The 20,830-nt window shown below is 46.1% G+C and overlaps 1 protein-coding gene across 1 annotated transcript; it reads left to right on the top strand.

The window, feature by feature from the left end:
- HMGXB3 (HMG-box containing 3) lies at positions 1 to 20,563 on the top strand. Its single transcript, XM_064672058.1, has 20 exons — positions 1 to 214; positions 1,343 to 1,490; positions 1,895 to 2,069; positions 2,478 to 3,041; positions 3,745 to 3,843; positions 5,334 to 5,465; positions 7,547 to 7,953; positions 8,312 to 8,487; positions 8,788 to 8,885; positions 9,443 to 9,541; positions 10,080 to 10,229; positions 11,881 to 12,182; positions 13,528 to 13,655; positions 14,204 to 14,335; positions 14,602 to 14,786; positions 15,355 to 15,574; positions 16,634 to 16,767; positions 17,161 to 17,277; positions 17,688 to 17,897; positions 18,606 to 20,563. Exons 2-20 carry the CDS (start codon positions 1,345 to 1,347, stop codon positions 19,074 to 19,076), a joined length of 3,945 nt encoding a protein of 1,314 aa, XP_064528128.1. The 5' UTR covers positions 1 to 214; positions 1,343 to 1,344; the 3' UTR covers positions 19,077 to 20,563.
- Positions 20,564 to 20,830: the final 267 nt, after the last annotated feature.

The raw sequence follows: 20,830 nt of genomic DNA, 5'->3' as shown, positions 1-20,830 counted from the left end.
GGCGGCGGCCCCGGCGCGGAGTCCCCGGCGGTGCCGCGCTCCGCCCGGGCCGGGCCCGCAGCCGGCGCAGCATGCCGGGGCTGCCCGACCCGCGACACCGCCGCTGCCCCCCGCCACACCGCCCCGCGGCCCTGCCTCTGCCTCCTCCGCGCCGCCGCGCCCCGGCGGGGACGTGAGCGCAGCTCGCCCACCCGCGCGGCCCCGGGGCTGCCCGGTGAGTGCGGGCAGCTGGGAGGGGGCCGGGTAAGCGTTCGGCAGGGCCGGGGGGCTCCGCTTGGCCGTGGGCCGCGAGGGGGGACCGGGCTCGGGTACCGGGCTGCGGCTCTGCCGGGGTCAGCGGGGCCGAGGTGAGGGTCACGCCAGGGCTTCGCCTGGCACGGTGCGTGGGGCCTTTATTCATAGAATCATAGAATTAGCCGGGTTGGAAAAGACCTCTGAGATCATCAAGTCCAACCCTTGAGCCACTAACACCGTGGTTACCAGACCATGGCACTGAGTGCTACATCCAGTCTCACCTTAAAACCTCCAGAGACGGAGAATCCACCACCTCCTTGGGCAGCCAATTCCACTGTCTGATTACCCTCTCTGTAAAGAACTTCTTTTTAATATCCAACCTAAACCTTCCCTGGCAGAGCTTAAGACCATGCCCTATTATCTTACTGATAGTTGCCTGAGAGAAGAGACCAACCCCCACCTGGCTACAACCTCCTGTCAGGGAGTTGTAGAGAGTGAGGAGGTCTCCCCTGAGCCTCCTCTTCTCCAGGCTAAACAACCCCAGCTCCCTCAGCCTCTCCTCATAGGACTTGTGCTCCAGTCCCTTCCCCAGCCTCGTTGCTCTTCTCTGAACCTGCTCCAGCCCCTCAATGTCCTTTCTGAACTGAGGGGCCCAGAACTTCCCATGTCCTCCCCACGCCCCAGTGGCTGCAGCTGCTGTTGCTGTCAAGGGAGGAGCCCCGGGGATGTGTCGGTGGGTGAGAGGGTTGTGAGGCTTCCTGCCTGTCCAGCCTCTGGCCCTGGCGTGATGTTTGTAGCCAGGCAGGTGCTTGTTGCGTGCACGGCTTGTCCTGGGTCACCAAACTTACCCCAGAGTTCCCTGTGGAACTGCAGCTTTGGAAGTGCAGGTGCAGTGTGTTTGCACTGAGCTGATGGTGTTGAGGTTATAGAAAAGGAGGTGTTTTCTTCTAGAAGTAGGTAAATAGGTGACACACAGTTACCTTGGCTTAATTAAAGTCAAAATTAGGTGCCAGTGATGCTGCCAGTTTGCTAAGGTGATGAAAAAAGTCTGTGTTGGTAGAAATGTTGTGTAACTTGTCAAGAGCATAACACAGAGTGTGTGTTTTAGCCATGGAGGCTCCCTATGATGGCGCTGAAGTGACTGTGGTGATGGAGGAGATAGAGAGCACTTACACTTATGCATCACCAGTGCCATGCAAGAAGAAGAAGAAACATAAAAGTGCTGGTGATCATGGAGAAAAAGCCAAGAAGCCTCGGTAAGTCCTTTCTGCCTTCGTTCAGCTCCCGAGTAGGGTATTGCAGCAGTTTTCCTTGTTTCTGATATGAGTGAACTTTGCAGGGCACTTGGAATGCTTCACAGTGTAAAACATCATATGTGAAACATCAGCTTGACACTTTGGGCCTGCTCTGATGTTCTTTACAGGTGCCACTGTTGCTCAGTCTAGAGTTTATGTACCCCAGAACATTTTGCCTGAGGCTCTCTCTCTCGGAGGTTCCTCTTTTTTCCTTCAGAGGTTCTCCCCAGAATCTTACTTTTCATTTAGTTAAAAAATGGATTTACAAGTAGAATTGAATGAAAAATGACCTCAAGACAAACATAAACCTTGTGGATTTATTTTTTCCTAAGGAATTTATGTTTCAATTTCTGGTTGTGTTCTAGATCTGCTTACCTTCTCTACTATTATGACATTTACTTGAAAGTCCAGCAAGAGCTCCCGCACCTCCCTCAGTCTGAAATCAACAAAAAGATCAGTGAGAGCTGGAGGCTGCTCAGTGTGGCTGAAAAAAGCTATTACTTGGAGAAAGCCAAGCTAGAGAAAGAGGGATTGGACCCGGTAAGTTGTCTTTGTGGCAGCTGAAGACCACTGCTTACACAGCACTGTGTGTCATTTAACTGCAGATCCCAGTTTGTATTCCTGCCTGTAAAGAGTCTGTGTGAGGCCACTGCCTCTTGCCTTTGCCTTCTGTTCAGTCAGGGGAGAATGTTTGGAAATTCAAGATGGATATGTCTAGTACCCGCTCATGGTAGTTATTTTTGTGTTGTATCATCAGAGTGAGTGATGGGAAAGTGGGTGATAAAACCAGGACTGAGAGGGATTCTGCAGGCTCTGTCATGCGGAGAAATTCCCAGCAAACTGCTTCAGGAAAACATGTGAACTTTAGGCACTAAAATAGCAGGATTGAGAGCTGAATCTCTTTCTCTTCTCATATTCATTTATTCCATCCTCTGGTTTTCCCAACAGAACTCCAGGGCGTCCACGCGAACAGCAGTAGTCCCAGACATTCCAGGCTTCCGCAAGATTCTCCCTCGCTCTGACTATATAATTATTCCCAAAACCACTCTTCAGGAGGACAGGAGCAGGCAGTCAGTGGAACTATGTGTGGCACAGAGCCCAGCAGCCCCCGAGGGGTTAACAGCTCCCAGGAACATCTCCGGTGTGTCCCGTGAGGCCGTGCAGAACATCCTCTCCGTGGACTCGGGCCAGGCCGGTGTCTCGGAGCAGTGCATTGCCATTGAGGGGCTGGCAGAGGAGGCTGCAGCCTTTGCCCAGCCCGAGCCTGCTGAGGAAGCCGTTGCCTCGGAGGTTCTCTCTCACTACGTTGGCCCTGTGACAGAAAAAGTGGCTGGAGATATCCTCTTAGATGAGGCTTCTTTGGAAATAGAAGGACAGCCGTATCAGACGGCCCGGGTGGTTATTGAGGAGACTCTTGTTAGCAACTCCACGGACATCTCCAATGGGAGCATCGCTGTGGCCCGTCCCCAGGTGCCCGATGGGGTGTCTGTGGTGACCGTGGTGACAGGGAGGGTAAGTTTTTCTAGTGACACTCAGGCTCCTGCCAGAGTCTCACCTGAAATGTCTGAGGCCTCTTTGTCTGTGCACATTGTCACATGTTACATTAAGATCCTTGGTGGGTGCAGGAGATCCTCTGTTGCCCAGCAGGGTGGGGATGCTCTGTGCTGAGGAAAACAGCAACTTTTGTAATCGGTGATACAAAAGTAACTTGGTGACCACGGTGTCTCTGCTTCCAGGTTGAATCAGCCATGTGCTGGTATCACTTGTGCCTCAAGATGACTCCTTGAGTTTTTTTTAATTGTTTCTTATAACAATAGTTGTGCTATTGCAGTGCCAGTAATTGAGTTCTGCACTTGGACTGCAAGATTTTGGGGAGAAAAAACCGGCTGTCTCTGTGGTCTGATAGGTGTTTTCTTGGTTGCAGAGCGGTAGAAGGGAGTCCTTTTAAGCTGAGGTGATAGGGATCAGTTATAGAAAACCTTAGTCAGTGAAGAGTTGGATTCACTGTTTTCAATTTCAAGGTGTGAAGAGTTTGGTAGTTTCCAGAATGAACCTGGCAAGGCCATTGCTTTTGAAATGGTCGCTGCTCTGTCCTGCCTTCTGGTCTCATCAGTCCTTAGGACTTGTGTTTATTGGTAATGTTAATGAGAGAGGGGGATATGGGTCACCATGTCTGTTTTTTTCTGCATGTATTTTCCCTTTTACTTCGTTTTAGGATACTGAAGAGAATAGCTCCTCCACACCTGCAACACAGTTCATCATGTTACCTTTGCCAGCTCATTCTGTTGTGGAGAACCCAGCATCAATTAAATTGGTAAGAAGTTCAGAGTCTTGTTGTGGTATTTTAAGGTTTGGATGTATTGCCATACGTTTGTCTTGAAGATGTTGGAATGGGAGGGCTTTGATCCTGAATCAGTTCTTAAAGATAATCCAATTTGGAGTCATCATATCAGTTGATATATTCCTTTGTCCCTGGTTTTATGTCTTGCATAAGCTAATGGGGGTCTCTGACTTCCTAGAGTGTCTCATAGGGGCCTGGTTTTGCTGCCTTTTTCTTCAAGGAATTTCTTGGACACAGGCAAAGTAGATAAAGCTATCACAAAACATCTGGTCAACACCTGTTTGTATGTAGCCATCTACATGCTCTACTTGAGTGCATATTTGTTTTCATCCCTTCATCCCAGCTGGTGTCCATCCCTTTAAGGGCAAGACTGTGCTCTTGTGACAGGAAAACATGAACTCCTCAGTCTCGTGGATGGCTGTCACTTGGGCCGTGTGACAGGAGAGGAGCAGTGACCTGAGGTTTTAAAGACATGTAAAAGATTGTGTGGCCTGTTGCATGAGGAAGAATAGTATTACTTCTCTAATCAAACCACTCCAGCCACCTGTGTTTCTGTAGTAATTTTGGGACTTCATTGTACAGTCAGCACTGCAGCTCCTTGTGTTGTATAAGCTAGCATCAAATGCTGTTTTCCAGTTTCTCTATGCTTCTCTATACTGCAGATATTTATAGTGGTACATAACGTGATACTCTTCCAGGTGTCTTGGGGAGAATGGAAGTACCTCAGGTTTTTGTTCCTGAGAAGTGTCAGGCTAAAATTGGCTCATTTCTTTGACAGCAGCACTTGCATTTCTAGAAAAATCCGTACCTAGTTAAGGAGTTACAGTACAACAGCTCGCTCGGGAGTGTTGAGAACAGGATATTGGGAAGTGCTGTGCTGACAAAAACTCCCACGTGTTGGTGCAGTTGTCCTGGCAAAGATGACAGGTTCTGCTTTGGTTGTTTTTATAAATACTGCCTGGTGGTGCTCCTGGTGTTTCAGTAGTTCATAGCAAGTTGGTGAAGCACCAGGGAGTACTCGACCACCGCATACAACAACCCCCTTGCCCCGTTGTCATGAGTATTAATCACATCTCATCTCACTGTGGACTGCTGTTTGAATCATTTTTATATCATCTTATTATGACTTTTCCATGTTCAAAGAGAACTGTTGCATCACTGTAAATGCAAGAGTAGCTTCTCCAGAGGTTATGTGCATTGCTCATCTCTGCTCTGCAGGTTGATCTTAATTCTGGTTATACCAAAGGCTCTTGTGTAGACTGAGAGTTTAGACTTGGAGTAGTTATGGTGCTGACTCACCCTGATCCAGCTGTGTGGTGGTTGTTCAGTAAAAGGAATAACAGTGCAGAGCTGGTGATTTGCTGAATAACGTTTGTAAAGTGCTTAGGAGGAAAAAGGGAGTGATGAGCACAACTTTGTGTTTTTCAGATCTGTAGAGAAATTCTTTACAATTCTTGTTTCAGACAACCACCTATACTCGCAGGGGACATGGAAATTGCACCAATCCTGGCTGTTCCTTCACTTATGTCACCAGGCATAAGCCACCAAAATGCCCAACATGTGGGAACTTCCTGGGAGGCAAATGGATCCCAAAGGTAAATTTATTTTCCTTTCCTAACTTTCAGACAAAAAGTGCTGATTTTGTGAGTGCCTGTGGTATTTCTAGACCTGTAGATCTAGCATAGGAGGTCAGATATACCAGAACTGATTCTTGCACTTGTGTTCCAGTGCATGTGCTGGAGCAAGGCACCATTGCAGAGAACACTTGCACAAAGTGGGACAGATCTGAAATCACCACACCTTGGGTAAAGATGCTGCTTGTAAGGGCATCAGTTAGAACAGATGGGGCTGCATTTGGTAACTCTTTTGTGGAGAGGAGACACATTCTTCTGGCCCTCTGCCTGCACAGTTTCTGTGACTGGAAGGCATTGCCTGTTCTTCCTGCTGTAGTCCCAGCTGAGCTCAGGAATTCATTGAACGATTTGTTTTGCGGCAATTTATTCTCTGCGTTTGGAGTTCTTCTACAAGTTTAGGTTTCCTGGGGTCTTTCAGCATTGTTTTTTCGACAGAAAGGAAGAACAACTCTCAGCTATAGTAGATGTATGACCCTTTGGGAGTTTGTTAATAAAGTTGATGTAGTGGAAGCTGAAGTGCTGTTGAGTATTGTTGTCTCATGGCAATGTGTCTGATCATTCACAATGTTCTGACCTTTGGCTGGAAGGAAATTCCCAGATGTTGGTGGAGTTGGGAAGCTTGTCTGAGTGGACATGATACCTATTCTGCTTAAGTTATTGGCATCTCTATTAACTGTGCACAGCAAAACCCACTTGCTGCTTAAACCTTGGCACTGTCACGGTAATTAGTCAGCTCTGAAAAGATGTGTGTTCATTAAGTAAATTTCTGTCTGAAACAAGGCTCCTCAGGCACAATTTAAAGGATGTCTTAGTGTGAAAATTGGCATTGAAATTCAGTGGCTTTGTGTGGATTTGTTCTGGACCTCCTTTGTTTTGTGTCTGGATCCATTAAACATTGAGGTGCAAGAATTCTTTTAGGCAGCTTACAAACTCTGTGGTGTCTTGAGCTGATGGCTGGGCTTCCTGTGTGGCAGGATACAAATAGTGATGGGGGTGTCTTCACTTTTGTTTGGTAAAGCTTTTGTTTGCTGAAGTAGAGAGATGGCTGACTGCAAAAAGTGTTTCTGGATTCTGCCTGAATGTAGCCTGTCTGCTCCTGTTCAATCCTACATTGATTAGAACTGAAACATTTTAGAAGGAGTTTTCTTTCTGTAGTTCAGGCTTACTCTGTTTTGCTGGGAACATGTTTGCATAAACAGGTCCACTGGTTTTTATGGTGTCATGCCTTTGGAAAAATATGCATTAGCAATTTCTTTTTAACTAATAATAGTATCAGTAGAACTGAAACTAAATATATACAAAGCTTCCTGTTCCTTAGAAAGGTTCTAAGATACCTTTTCTGAAAAAACTAGGTTATCCTTCTGAATATGAACTCTGTAGTGAGCTTAGAATTAGTGTGTTTGTCATGCCAAAAACTCTGGATTCCATTTCTGATGTGTTTTTGCATATTAGCAATTCAGTGTTCATTGTACCTTCGTTGTCCCCAGTACAATGACTTCTGTAGCCTTAGTCGTGGAAGTAACACTTTTCTTAAAGTCAAAAAACCTTCCTAAGTAGTCCTGTTTCCTGACTTGCTCAAATGTTTGCTTTTCTGAATGCACATATCCAAAAGTTGCAAATTCTCTGTCCAACTTCCTCTTGTTTCTCAATAATATGGAAGAACAGACAGCATCAGAGAGCTGAAGCCATGAAAGAGAAGCGTAGGAGGTGGGGCCTTGGTGGGGAAGGTGGTGGGTGACTTTGTGATGTTGATGCTAATGGTGATATTTGAGGGAGTTTAAGGAAGATTGATTCTCCGAAGTAAACAGTGCCTAAAAATAATACATGAAGGGCCAAGAGGCCAGATAAAGTGTTACCAGGGCCTCTGCTGTTGTAGGAGGTGCTGTCTGTCTGCTCTGGTACAATTCACAGCTTAAACACTTGGGATTTTGCTGTTTTGATCCAGCATTAAATAGGCCATGGGAAACATGGCATATGTGCAGGGAACTTACTTATCTGCGAAACCCTAAAGCTCTGAAATGTGACTTTCTCTTTGTTTCCAGGAAAAGCAACCAAAAACCAAATCTGAGCCAAATTCAGGCACCTCTCTTAAAACTCCAGCAGCTAAAAGAGGTCAGCAGTCAGTCCTCACGGAGCCAACAGCCGTCAGCGAGAGTCCCTCCAAGTGTGCCTTGGAGAGCTCTGAAGCCGTCAGCCAGCTGCTGAACGCTGTGCCCACGGGAGGGCAGATGCCAGAGATGGAGTGGGAGGAAGTGATCATCTCTGAGGCTCACTTTCTTCCAAACAACGTGCTTGCTGAAGACAGGCAGGGTGCTGTTGGAGTGGTGCTGGGTCAGGAGAGCCAGCGGCAAGGAGATGCTTCCTCGGAGCAGGCGGAGAAGGAGAGCGCGGGGCTGGGGGTGCCACCATCCTCTGAGGTGCCAAGTGCAGGTGTGAAAAAGCCAGTGGGGTGAGTCAGTTTTTCATGTTATGGGAGTGTATGATGTCTGTTGTGTGCTGATGGAATCAGTGCAAGAAATTGAAGGCAGTTGGCAGTGCTTCCTGTAAGACCTGTTCTGTTCTGTTTGCTGTGCGCTTTGTGCCAGTCCAGAGTTGTTCCTTTGAGACTTTGTCTGTGAGAGCTAATGTTTTTTAAAGTGACAACTAAATTATAGTCACAGGGCAGATGTATCCTTAGCAGTCTCTCTCCTTTTATTGCAATAGCTGTGATCAGTGTGCTAATAAAGCACAGTTCAGGGAAAAGAAGAAAACTGAAGCTGAGGAGGAATCGATAGAATTTTTTTCCACTTGTAGCTCTTGTCTTTCAGAATTGATGCACCAACTGCTACACACAAAGGACAAGAAGTAAAGAGTAAACCAAGACCCAAGCCCTCCTTGCTGGCTGCAGCCAGACCCATGAGAGCCATTCTGCCTGCACCAGCCAGCGTGGGGAGAGAGGCCAGCACTGAGCAGCTGAGCAGCAGGCAGGCCTTTGCCAGTACTGGTAAAAGCAGCATTCTCTGGTGTACTTTGGGAGCTGTTGTCTTTCCTCACCACACTGAACTCATCTCTGTCAAATAATAAGATAGGTCTGAAGGGAGGTGGTGACCTATGCTAGAAAAAAACCCCCCCACTTTCTTTCTGCCTGAGAGTGCAGTAAATGGGCCATGAAACACCTGCTTGGGTCATTTCAAGTTCAGAGGAAAGATCTCACATGACTATGGTGGCATTTACGAAATATGTCAGAATGAAACAGTGCCTTTTTTATCACATTTAACCTGCTGCATCCCTTTCCTCCTTCTAGACAAGCATTCCCCTGTGAGAACATCAGGCTTGAAGCCCAGTACACTGAAACAATTGGGCCAGTCAGTTCTGCAGCCACCAAGTGCTGACGAGCGAAAGGTACCTAATGGGTTGTTCTTCAAATGCAAATTATTTTCTTGTTTTTTTGGGGGGAGGGTTCTGTCCATATTGGGTTTTTTTTTCTCCCAGGTGAGTGATACGACCTGAGTAAGAAATAGAGCATAAAAAGGTAGCAGCCTTATGATGATGAGATCTGTGACTTGCAGTTTTTATGGTACGGATGAGAAGCAGCATAAATGCTTGGTGGGTGAGAGATGCTGTTGAACAGTCCTGCTGTTGGCTGCTTTAAGAACCTCCCAGCTACTTCCAGAAGATGTTTTCAGGATCTGCTGGTGCTTTGATAATCTGGCATGCAGTATTGAATACTGAGCTCTTCACCTGTAAAATATGACCGAGTATGCCAAGGTGCTGGAATAAATCTGTGTGAATTTTGATGCCTTAGCATGCAAAACACAGTGTCTTGTAGTACTCTGATGTTAAATGAACATTATTTAATTTCTTGGGAGCAGGAATGCTAATAGATATTGATTACAGGATGTATACATGTATTCAGCAGTAGGTGTCTCATGGGTGTTTTTTCTGCTTTCAATCTCTAGCTCCACAGTGCTGTGGCCAGCAGGGCATCTCAGGTTAAAGTAGTGGAGGTCAAACCGGACATATTCCCTTCCTGCAAGTACAGCTGCACCGTAACTTTGGTGAGAATTTTTCAAACGGTGTGACTTTGTGGGGAGTGTCCTCTCTGGGATGAGAACATTCCGTGACTTTCATTTTACTAACTTGCAGAAATATATCTCATTTTTTAACATGAAACAGTCTGTATTTTGTGTGTCATCTCTGGACCTAATCCCAGGTGACTGTGCTCTGTTTTGCAGTCATGTTTGGGACCTTGTTAAGAGCTGGGTTTCCATTCGTGTCCTAGCATTATACCCGTCCCCTCCTCGAGTTCCTCCAGGGAGGATCAGGGATTTCTGAGTGAATTTAATGTGCTTGTGGTCTCTGGAACTGGCCAAAAAATATTTCAGTGCCTGTTAAAGTACTCTGTGCAAAGTGACAGGGCTTGCTGTTTGACCTTTGAACAAGATGCTATGAAGTGGGGAAAAAATGTATGATAATCTTTTTTAGACTTTGTCTAGAATCTTCTTGGCATAAAATCATAGAATCACTTAGGTTTAAGATCATCGAGTCCAACTGTTAAAAGTCAAGGTCAGCAAACATCTTTCTTGTGTCATTCAGGATTTGGGATTGGCAACATCACGTGGCAGAGGAAAATGCAAGAACCCCTCTTGCAGTTACGTGTATACAAACAGGCACAAGCCACGTATCTGTCCAAGCTGTGGATACAACCTTGCCAAAGACAGGACTGAGAAAACAGCAAAATCCCTGGTAAGGTTCAGGCTGGTTTGTTCTATCAAATGTCTCTCGTGGGCTGGGCAGGGAAGTACCTTAGTTTGCAAGTGCCCATGGGAACATGGTTTGGGTTTTTTTCATTGTGGTAATCTTTCCTAACAGGATAATGTCCAATTTAAAATACTTGTGATAACGTTTGAACTGTCAAATTCCTGTAGCAGTGGTGCTTCAGGCTGAGAATGAGTCTGAGCACACTCAGTGCTACCACTGGGTGTCTCCTTAGCTTGTAAATGCTTCTGGTATGTTGGTACGTACTGGGGAAATCACCCCCGAAGTCACACTTGTTGTGTCAGCTTTGTTGAACTTCAGACTTCATCAAAAAACTCCCAAGTATGCTGTGCTTTGTGATCAGTTTGGGGCTAGCGTCAGTTAAGTTAGTACATTTTGTATTAGAGCTTCCTATTTTTAAGGGTTTGTAGTGCAACTTTGCTTCCTGCCTGAATTTATTTCTGTATGTAGGTTGTGTTTTTCTCTGATGCAGAAATATGTTTGTCAGTTGTCTGTTTTTCTGCATGGATGTAAATAATTAATTCTGAGTTTATTTTATTTTCCTTTGAAGTTTCAGGGGTTAGCTTTTCTCATACAGAATTGTCATGTTTTAAGAAAATAAATGAAAAAAAGGAGCTGTCCTGTTCTAAGCTGAAATGCCCACTCAGCATAGAGACAGAATTTTAGTCTGTATGGTAATATGACTCTTCCACTTGCCTTTTTTATTCTGAAGAACATAATTTTGTTTAGTGGTTTTGGTTTTTCTTTAAAAACACAAACAAACTGAGATGGCCTGTGTGAGCACAGAACAGCTGTGTAAGGAACAGCAGTGTGCTTAGCTCAGCTTGCATTTTGAGAGGCATGTGGCTTGTCTCTTCCTCATTTAGTTTTTTTCTTATTTTCTGGTTCTAGATGTGTTCAGCATTCCTGTCACACATGTTGTTGTTGTCTCTGGGCTTTGGACTGATCATTTACCTCATTGTTAGACTAGTCAGAAAACCAGGTTGAAATGCTGGCAGGAGAGTTTCAGTGATTAAACAGGTCAGCCTGTTTGTGTTCTCACTGTTCTCCTGGGACACCTGGAGTTTGGTTCTCCTGTGCTCGTGTATTTTGTCTTGATAGCGTTTGTGTGTTGGAGAGAAAAGTGTTGAAGGACTGTAGGTGATCAATTGTAATTGATAAGAGTGTTCTGTATATCACAGCCCTCAGTTCTCATTTAATACTTGTCTCTTCCAGCTTCTAGAGAGATGTGCAGGCTGCCATGGCTGGCTGAGCCTGTTATACAGGACACTGTGCCTTATAACCTATGGAGAATGGCAGTGATGATTGCCAGGATTATTGAAGTGTTTATATACCTGTTGGTGGTTATCCTCACTCTGTCTCCAATCCCTGCACTAACACTCCAGTTTGATGGCAAATCTGTGATGGTCTAGCAGAGTAGGAGTTTCCAAAAGGCTGGGGTGTAATAATGTGTTTTTGGTGAAGTATCTTGGGCTTGAAGCTCTTGTCTAAAGTCAGTGATTGAGCAGTAGAGTGCAAAGGTTACTGTGTTTTTACTACCTTTTGTGACTTCTTTGGTCTTCTTAGTATTTCATCCCTGTGCTTGCTGAGTTGAATATCTGTTTTGCTTGCTTTCTAGGAGGTCAGCCCAGGTCAGAATGACGTGCTGAACACCAGCAAGCCCCTAACTCCATCCCAAAAAGAGATCCAGCGCCAGTCCACCCTGCAGCTGCTGCGCAAGGTGATGCAGATCCCCGAGAATGAGTCGGAGCTGGCCGAGATCTTCACGCTCATCCACGAGCTCAACAGCTCGCGGCTCATCCTGTCCAACGTGAGCGAGGAGACAGTCACCATCGAGCAGACATCCTGGTCAAACTACTACGAGTCTCCATCTGCACAGTGCCTCCTCTGTAACAGCCCCTTGTTCAAAGGGGGACAGAAGTAAGATTCTGTTTAGGCTTGTGACTCTTTCCACCTCGTGCTGATTTTCTGTGTTACAAGTGTGCCCGAAATATTTGCTTTAGCCCCTGCACTGAGGATGGTGAAAGTAACACTGACTGACCTACATGTGCATGGAAAGGGTTTAGCAGGTTCAAAGAGTGACTGCTAAGTCTAGGTGTAACTTTTTTTTTTTAAATTGAAACAGAGTATTTTCATTAGTCATCCCCTCTTTGTTTTCCATTCTGATGTTTTGAGACTGACAGAGGAAAACGTGTGGGTTTACAGGTTATTACAGTGCATTATGTAATTTCCCTTTTCTTTCTTCCTGATCTGAATATTTCCTGTGTGGATCTTTTTGCTTATGATGTTTTTATTCTTTTCATGACTTAGTGTGTGCTTGAGTGAATCCTTTTTTGTAACAAGTATCCAAATGGAAACCTGAAGGATTTTCAGAAACTCCCAGTGCATTGGCTAGATTACCTTAACTAGGTTTTTATAAAAGCCTGTAGGGTATCTCCTCTCTGAGTCTGCCAGACATCCTCCTGTTCCCACTGCAAAATGTTGGGGAGTTTAAGGTAGTTTCTTTCTTCCATAAAAAATACTTTCCTGATACAAATGATGGATGTTTGCTTTGGTCAGGCTAGAACTAATTGAGATATTTCCAGCAGAGATAGTTTTTACGCTCAGTAATTTTTTCAGAACAGAGCTGTCTTGCACCCTGTCTTTCACCTTGTGACTTACCAGCCTGTGCATTGTAAATCCTTGTCTATGCTGGGCTGCTTTGCAGTGCTCTACATGTGGGACTCTCACATGTCCCTGCTCAGGCTCTAATTGAACCCCTGCCAGTGGGAGGGAGGTGGATTTGACTTTGATTCCTGTTTCCTCAGGTGGACAGCTGTATTTCTGCCACTGGCATTCTCCTGTCTGAACTTCCCCCTCAGCAGCTGCACTGCAGAGGAGCAGACGTTTCAGAAGCTCTGTGTGTGCAGGGACAGGCTGTTGGGTGGAATGTGTTACTGATCACCATTTGTTGTCCCACAGCAATGGGACAGACACTTCTCCCAGGGCAGCTGAGATTTTTCCACCTCTCAAATACTGTGTGCCTGGCATATGGAGCTGGAGGGATGCTGTAGTGCTCTTAAAAGAATTTGAGCAGTGACCCAACTCTGCCAAGGGAATCTGTTTTAAAATATAACTTTTTTTTTTTTCTGGTGTAAATGATGTGAACTGGCTTAGACTGACATACTAATGAACTCATCTCAACAAGAATTCTTTAAGTTACTGCAGGGCTGGACTGAAAAACCCATTGACTTGACTCAGAGCGGTCTTCTGTTGTCTGTTACAGTTCCCTTGCTGGTCCTCAGGAGTGCTGGCTGCTGACAGCTAACCGCTTGCAGGTGGTTACAGCTCAGGTCAAAGTGTGCTTGAACCTGCAGTGTCTGGCCCTCCACAGCTTCACTGATATTTACACAGGTAGGAAAGATGTGAGCCTGCCAACCTACAGCACGACTACAGTCTGAAGCCTTGAGACTGTATCAGGGCACTGTCTTTGCACAGAAGGGCTTGTTCCCATCCCCAGTGTACTAAACTAGAATTATTTTTTACTTGCACTATTCTTCCATTTCTTCTGCAAGTAAATCTGTATTCATGAGGAAAAACACATATGAATGCTCTGATGAGGAAGATGGTGCCTTGATTCACTGGTCTCCTCTGTGTGCATGGTGAATGTTGAGTTCTGCAAGGCAATCCCTGAGGTCATAGTCAGAGACATCCTTGGAGAGTGCTGTTTCTCGGCATTGGCTAGTGACGAGATGGGTTGGCTGCTGCTCCTTGTAGCTTTTTAAATTCAAAGGCAAGTCTGTGAAAGGAGTTAATCTTTCAGCAGGAAATTTTGCACTTCAGAAGTACAGAAGTACTATCTGTGTTTCCGTTATCCTCTGAACAGTACTCGTATGAGTGTTTTGTGTATCAGTAAGGAATATATTTCTTTGTGAGAAAGATCTGTCTTGTTTTAACTGCAGGCCTTTTTAATGTGGGCAACAAGTTGCTAGTGAGCTTGGATCTTCTGTTTGCAATCCGAAACCACATTAAACTTGGAGAGGATCCCAGAGTGGCCATTTCCAATATTCTCGACTCTGTTCAGGAGCAAACTGGTGGGTTTTCCTTCTGTTTTTTTTACCATAACACACCAAATTATGACCTGCTGATGATTGTTAGGTTATAAAAAGGCAAACCTCACCTATTCTGTTGTGGTATGTTTCTATGAAATCACTTCCTAAATCCAACAGTACCTCCATGACCAGTTCTTTGTAACAATTCTCTGGAGGACAGATTTGGTTTTATTCTGCACAGGAGTCCTACTACCTCTCCACTGACTTTAGGAAGTGAAAGCAGTAACAGTGGCATGTTTTCTTTTCAGAAAAAAAACTGAGCCCTGATGAGCAGGTTCAGCTCCAGGAACTGCTGTGCAATGGCTACTGGGCCTTTGAATGTCTTACGGTCCGGGATTACAATGATATGATCTGTGGAATCTGTGGCATAACCCCTAAGGTGGAAATAGCCCAGAGGAATGTGGAAAATGTCCTGGCACTGAAAAACATAGAGGTAGGCTTTTCCCACACTTCACATCCTGTTTGTGTTCAAAGATGATCATAATGACTTTTGCTGACTCTGGTCTTCGTGGTGCACGATAAGTACACGAGACCTTTGTGAGTGGTTTTCTGCTGATGCCTGACAAGAGGATGTGGCTGGAGTGTGATGCCTGAGCTTCTTCTTGTAGGTGTTGATGTATAGTTTGGGGAAAAGGAGATCCTCTCTCCCTGGGCCACAGCTTTTGTCCAGCAGCCTCAGACAGTAGGAACCTTGGATGAAAGTGGTTGAACTTGGCCTTCTCCCTTTGACATGAAGGCATTCTTTTTTTTCCCCAATAACAGTTTCCTTGAGGTGCTGTCTTCTCTAATGGGGAAAAAAGCCCTAGTAGGAGTATGCAGCATGTCTGGCTTTTCCAACAAAAAGTGATTGTAGGGAACTTTAGGAGACTGAAATCATCTTGTTACATTTGGGCTGAGCACTCTCCTGAGTTGTCTTCATGCCTTGAATTGAGTCTGACACAGAACTGTCAAATGAACTGTGGTTATTTGTATTTGACCACTGTATTCCTTGCTCTTTCTAGTTTACTTGGCCAGAATACTTGCCATCAAGTGAAGTGAATGTAGAAGACTTCTGGTCCACGATGGAGACGGAGGTGATTGAGCAGGTGGCTTTTCCTTCTAGCATCCCCATCACAAAGTTTGATGCCTCTATTGTTGCTCCTTTCTTCCCTCCACTAATGAGAGGAGCAGTGGTGATCAATACAGAGAAGGACAAGAACCTGGATGCACAGCCAGTGCCAGGTAACAGCTCGGGTTGTGCTTGTTAAAGGAGTGCTTCATGTGTTGGTGACTTCAGTCTTTTGGTCATGTTGAATTGAGAATTGATGATTGCATGTCTCTTTAAAAGTTATGGCTGCTGAGAAAAGGCAAGAATGCTGGGGTGGCTTTGGCTGTTCTCAGGCTACTTTGCTGCTTGAGCTTTGGCTTGTCCTGTGAAGCTTGAATTCACTGATGTGATTTGATGCATTTGAGACATGGGGGACATCAGAACACTGTACCCCAAATGAGATAGGGTCTGACTGCACAGGGATATGTGCACATCTTGAATGCCAGTCAGGATTTGTTTCATGTTGTTTCATGATACTCACATGTGAAAATTACAGGTAGTGCTTGGTATCTCAATGTTACAATCTCAGTAAAGGGTAAATAAGTTTTTACAGAACTTGAGAAAAGAGTAGGAGAGGGATGTGCTAGTCCTTATCAGTGTTGTCAACATTCAGTATATCTGCTGCATATTGACTGCATATAACCAGAAACCATGAAAGGAACAAGCTCAGATGTATGAGAGCTAAGTTTAGTTCCCTTAAAAATTTAGGTATGAGGTATAAGAAGGAAAACGGGCTTTGCAAGCTTAACAAGTGTATGAGTTGGTTTTGCAGGCAGGGCTGCAGCTGTTCTAGAGAGTTTAGCTGCAGAAGGGCTACATGAGCTTTCGTGGAAGTGAAGCTCCAGAGAAGGAATCGGGGAGGAAATGTGAAGGGTAAGCCTGGAGCTGCTCAGTCCGAAGGCTGAAGTCACATTTCTCTGTGCTCTTCTGTGAGTCACCTAAAGGTTACTAAGTACAAGACAGGCAAGTGCTTGTGGAGTCTGCAGCTCTGCTGGGCTCAGTCTGCTGGCCTCACCAATGAAGGGCTCGAGACAAGTGTGGGCTGTGATGTGCTTTGGAAGTAGGATTGTTCACAGCTTTCTCATGCTGGCAGTGGGTTGTACAATCTCTGCTTCTGTAGTCTTCATAAGAAATTATTTTGGTGACTTCCCTTCCTGAGAATGAGTGCTGAGACTTGTTTCCTGCCTTTGCAGGTAATGGGAGTGCCTTGGTGAGGCTCCTTCAGGATGAAGTCTTCAGGCCTGAGCTGATAAACTCTTACAGTGAGGAAGAGCTGCAGAGCTTTCTGACACAGTGTGGCATCCCCTGGGAGGCTTCAAATACAAAGGTAATGGTTTGTTTGCCCACACACAAGCCTGCAGGAGTGGAGCTGTTCTTCACTGTCTTTCCCTCATCCACTCTTGCCATCTTAGGTAATTAACTTCTCATCTGACTGCACTAAGGGCAGGGGTGGGTGCCAGCAAATTATAGGATAATTTACACATGGTGAAGTAAATTGAACCTTTGTGGGCTAGAAGAAAGGAAGGCTGTAATTACCTTGTCACGGGCTCAGTGTTGTGTAATTGCTTGTCATCCTCATGGTGCTCAGTGTGGGATTAGGAAGTTATTGGGTGAAGTGCAATTAGTATTTGGGAGACCTTGCCTGCAGCCTTCTCCCTCTCTGGAGGAGTCCATTAATGTTAGGCACATACAGACTTTTTCTGGGGCCTGTCTTTTCTAGGACCAACTCTGCTACTCCCTCCTTGCTCTCTATGAGTTTGTACAGAATGGGACAAGCATCACACCACCCTCTGCTCATCACACAGGAGGGAAAATCTACAAAATGTGTCCACATCAGGTAAGGAAGGCTGGAGTCAGGAATGTTATTTTCTTACCTTGCTGTTCGCTATTTGACTTGCCAGCATGGAACTTCCTCATTAAATAGAAGCAATGGAATTGGCTTCTCTGAGCCTTAGAAATGAAACACACTGCCTTGTGGCTTGGAGTATGAGCAGTCCTGCAGGAGATCTCACGATCTGAAGCCTGGTCTTTATGTTGCTACTGAAGTGGAATTTAAAACCATCTCTTCCTGAACAAGATGAAGTGAATGTATATGAGGAAGAAACAGAATATCTTTAGAGAAAGTGACTGTCTGGTTACTGTGTAGTCTGGAATATCTGAAAGGGAGCCTAGTTTTTTTAAGTCTAAATTTTTTTCTGTAAGTTTTCAGTTTTATTGTGCTGATGCTATTAATCCTTTTCTTTCCAGGTGGTGTGTGGCTCAAAGTACATAGTAAGAGGAGAAAGTGCCCGGGATCATGTGGACTTGCTGGTTTCCTCACGTCACTGGCCTCCAGTGTATGTTGTTGATACAGCCTCTTCAGTGGCACTGTGTGCAGACCTCTGCTGGCCTGGCCTGACTTCCCAGATGTGGGGGAAAAACCAGGGCTGCTTCTCTGACCCCATGGATCCTCCAACGGTTAGTTATGTCTTACCCTTGCTCTCTGCTATGCCAGTCCAGTATGGAAAAGTTTGAAGCGAGATTTAAAAAATTTTAAAAAAAAGCATATATAACCTGCATGGTGCCTCGAGATCATTTTGTAGAGTCACAGAATGGTTTGGGTTGGAAGGGCCTTTAAAGATCATCCAGTTCCACCCCCCTGCCATGGACACCTTCCACTAGACCTGATTGCTCAGAGCCCTGTCCAACCTGGCCTTGAACACTGCCAGGGATGAATTTGACCTGATAAGTGTCTCCTGAGTTAAGCTTTGCCAGTGCATCACTTTTGAGCATAGCAGAACACATTACCTGTTGCTTGGAGCGCTGTGTTAAGTTAATGGTCCTTAACAGGAAGAGCTGTGCTGGGAGTGCATTTTAATAGTTCAGGTCATGAACTGTGGAGCACATCACTTATTTTGACAGAGCAACTCACTTCTCTCAAACTACTGCTATTTCTTGAGAAAGGGGAGAGGAAGAGGGTTGCTAGTGCCTTGGGATTGTCTCTGAGGGCGTACAAGTGAGGAGGGAGTGTACAGACCACCTTTGTGGCACTTAGGGTCAGCCTGGATCATTTAGCCATGCCTCTGTCCTGAATCATAGTGCTGGTTGAATTCAGCCAACCAGTATTGTCTTCTTAGCTGTGAGCAAATTGCTTCTTGTTCTACCTGGAGTGTGTCTCTCCCGCAGTACGTGTCCTGCCCTGAGCTGCTAGACCAGCACTACAGCGTGGACATGACGGTGGCTGAGCACTCCGTTCAGCACCCCATCACCAAGTCGTCGGCACGTCGCATCGTTCACATGGGGTCGGAGCAGAACAGTTCCCGGGATCCCACGGCGCGGCATCACTGCATCTCCCTGTGCCGGGAGCTGGAGCCTTACGGCACCATCATCGCCGCCATCAACGACAGCAAAACGAGCAACATCCGCCAAAGGCCCATCACCTTCGAGAACCCCACGCACTATTACCTCTACAACCGCCTCATGGACTTCCTGACCAGCAGGGAAATCGTGAACCGGCAGATCCAGGAGGTGGTGCAGAGCTGCCAGCCGGGGGAGGTGGTGATCCGCGACGCGCTCTACCGGCTCGGGGTGGCCCAGATCAAAACTGAGACGGAAGAGGATGAAGAGGGGAAGCAGGAGGATGATAGAGGTTGCTGAATAACAAAACGGCCTGTTGGTTTCTCCCTCTGGTCGCGTGGATGGGTGGGCTGAGCCAGCTTCTGCAGCTGTCTGGCTTGAGAGTTTATTTTTACAGGTTGGAGATGTGACGCCGGTGGCTTTGACTGCTGTTACTGACCAAAGAGCTCTGTGCTTCCGTAGTGTTGTGATGGCTGCTGTGAGTGTGGGTCTGTCACCCCCCTTGCTGAGGGCTGCAACCGCCTCTGAGGCGTGGGATGGACCTGCTGTTCAGGGGTGTGGGATGCTGCCCTCCCTGCAGCTGGAGGAGGGAGAGGTGTTGCTGGTAGCAGGGAGTGTGCGTGGTCAAGCACACGGGATTTTTTAGTTCTGAATCTTGCTTGCTGACTTCTTTGTGCATATTGGTGGCAGGGCTGGGGGTGTGGGAGCAGGCATGAAAAGCAGATGGCTACAAAGATTTTTTCCCCCCAAAACATTCTGAACAGATGAATTTAGGACACTGACTCCTGCTTGGAAATCTTGCATAGCTCTCATATGCATTGGCTACCAGGAATCTTGAGGTGAGGAGAAGGAGTCGTGCTGCTTTAACACGCTGTGTCTGGGGAGCCTCCCTGGAGGCTGCTCTCTTGGGTCCCAGACTGTGGGTGTTTCAGCTGCAGAAAGTTTTGAGAATTGTTTGTCCCTTCACATGAGCACTAATAATTTAGAAGCCAAAACATACAATGAGTGAAGTGTGTTCTGCACGATAAGGTAAGAACTGACCAGGTGAGCCCCAGGGGAGCTGTGCTGGTTGGGGGACAGTATGAGTGCTGTGCCAAAGGGATGGCTGTGGAAAGGGGAAGGACACTCGAAGACTGTCTTTAGGATCAAGGAGGAACAATGAAAGCAGTGTCACCAGAGCAAGCAGGGTTCCATATTCCACCCTCATGGATGCACTGGGAGAGCTGCACACACATGTGCAATCTTGGCACTGTCAGGTGTCAAACCTGCCCTGCCCATGTCCTCCCAGCACTCTGGGGGTTAGAGGAGTCTCCTGCTGCCCAGGTTGCCTTGTCAGCTCCTTGAGAGGAGTCAGGCTGAGACCTCTGCTGCTGTAGCACAAACCTGAAGAACACCTTGGCCTGCAGTTACAAATCTGTGCATGTCACCTGCTGCAGCTCCCTTTGGCCGTTGCTGGTGGTGAAGGCTGGTGGATGTTTGCTGTGACCCTCAGAGGAGAGAAGCAGGATGCCAGACTGCTGAGTTGCCATCTTGGGAGTTTGTTTTGCCTGAGTGAGCAGTGGGGAAGATTCCAAGGCTTGCGGTGTAGATGAAAACTCCCTTCTGTGAAGGGGAACCAATCGAGTACCATACTGTTAAAGTAAATGTTAAAGTCTGAGCAAATGCAGTAATCACGGCTTGGGGTTTTTCTGTTAAGAACATTAACTTATTATAAGAGACGTTAGTGACTTTTTTCAGTCAGTGATAAAGTTTAATAAATTATCTCCAATTTTTGGGGTGAAACTGTGGCTAAGTGACTTGGTGTTTTTGTGTACAGGACCTCTAGAGGGCTGCAGTGGGAACGGGCACAAACACTGTCAGAGTCTCTGCTGCATTTACCCTGCCCTTGGTGTTGTGACCATTGTCAGATGTCTCATCATCACAATTGAAATTACATTCGTGCACAGGGACTGCTTCAGAGCAAAGTGATTTAAAACCTTGCTTTTAATAAGTTTTTTCATTACACAAGAATGAGTGATTTTGAGAACTGGTAATGAGGAGCTGGAGCAGAACTG

The sequence above is a fragment of the Pseudopipra pipra genome, chromosome 15 (assembly GCF_036250125.1).
Source record: "Pseudopipra pipra isolate bDixPip1 chromosome 15, bDixPip1.hap1, whole genome shotgun sequence".
NCBI classification, from domain to species: domain Eukaryota; kingdom Metazoa; phylum Chordata; class Aves; order Passeriformes; family Pipridae; genus Pseudopipra; species Pseudopipra pipra.
This window is presented reverse-complemented; position numbering and strand designations above follow the sequence as displayed.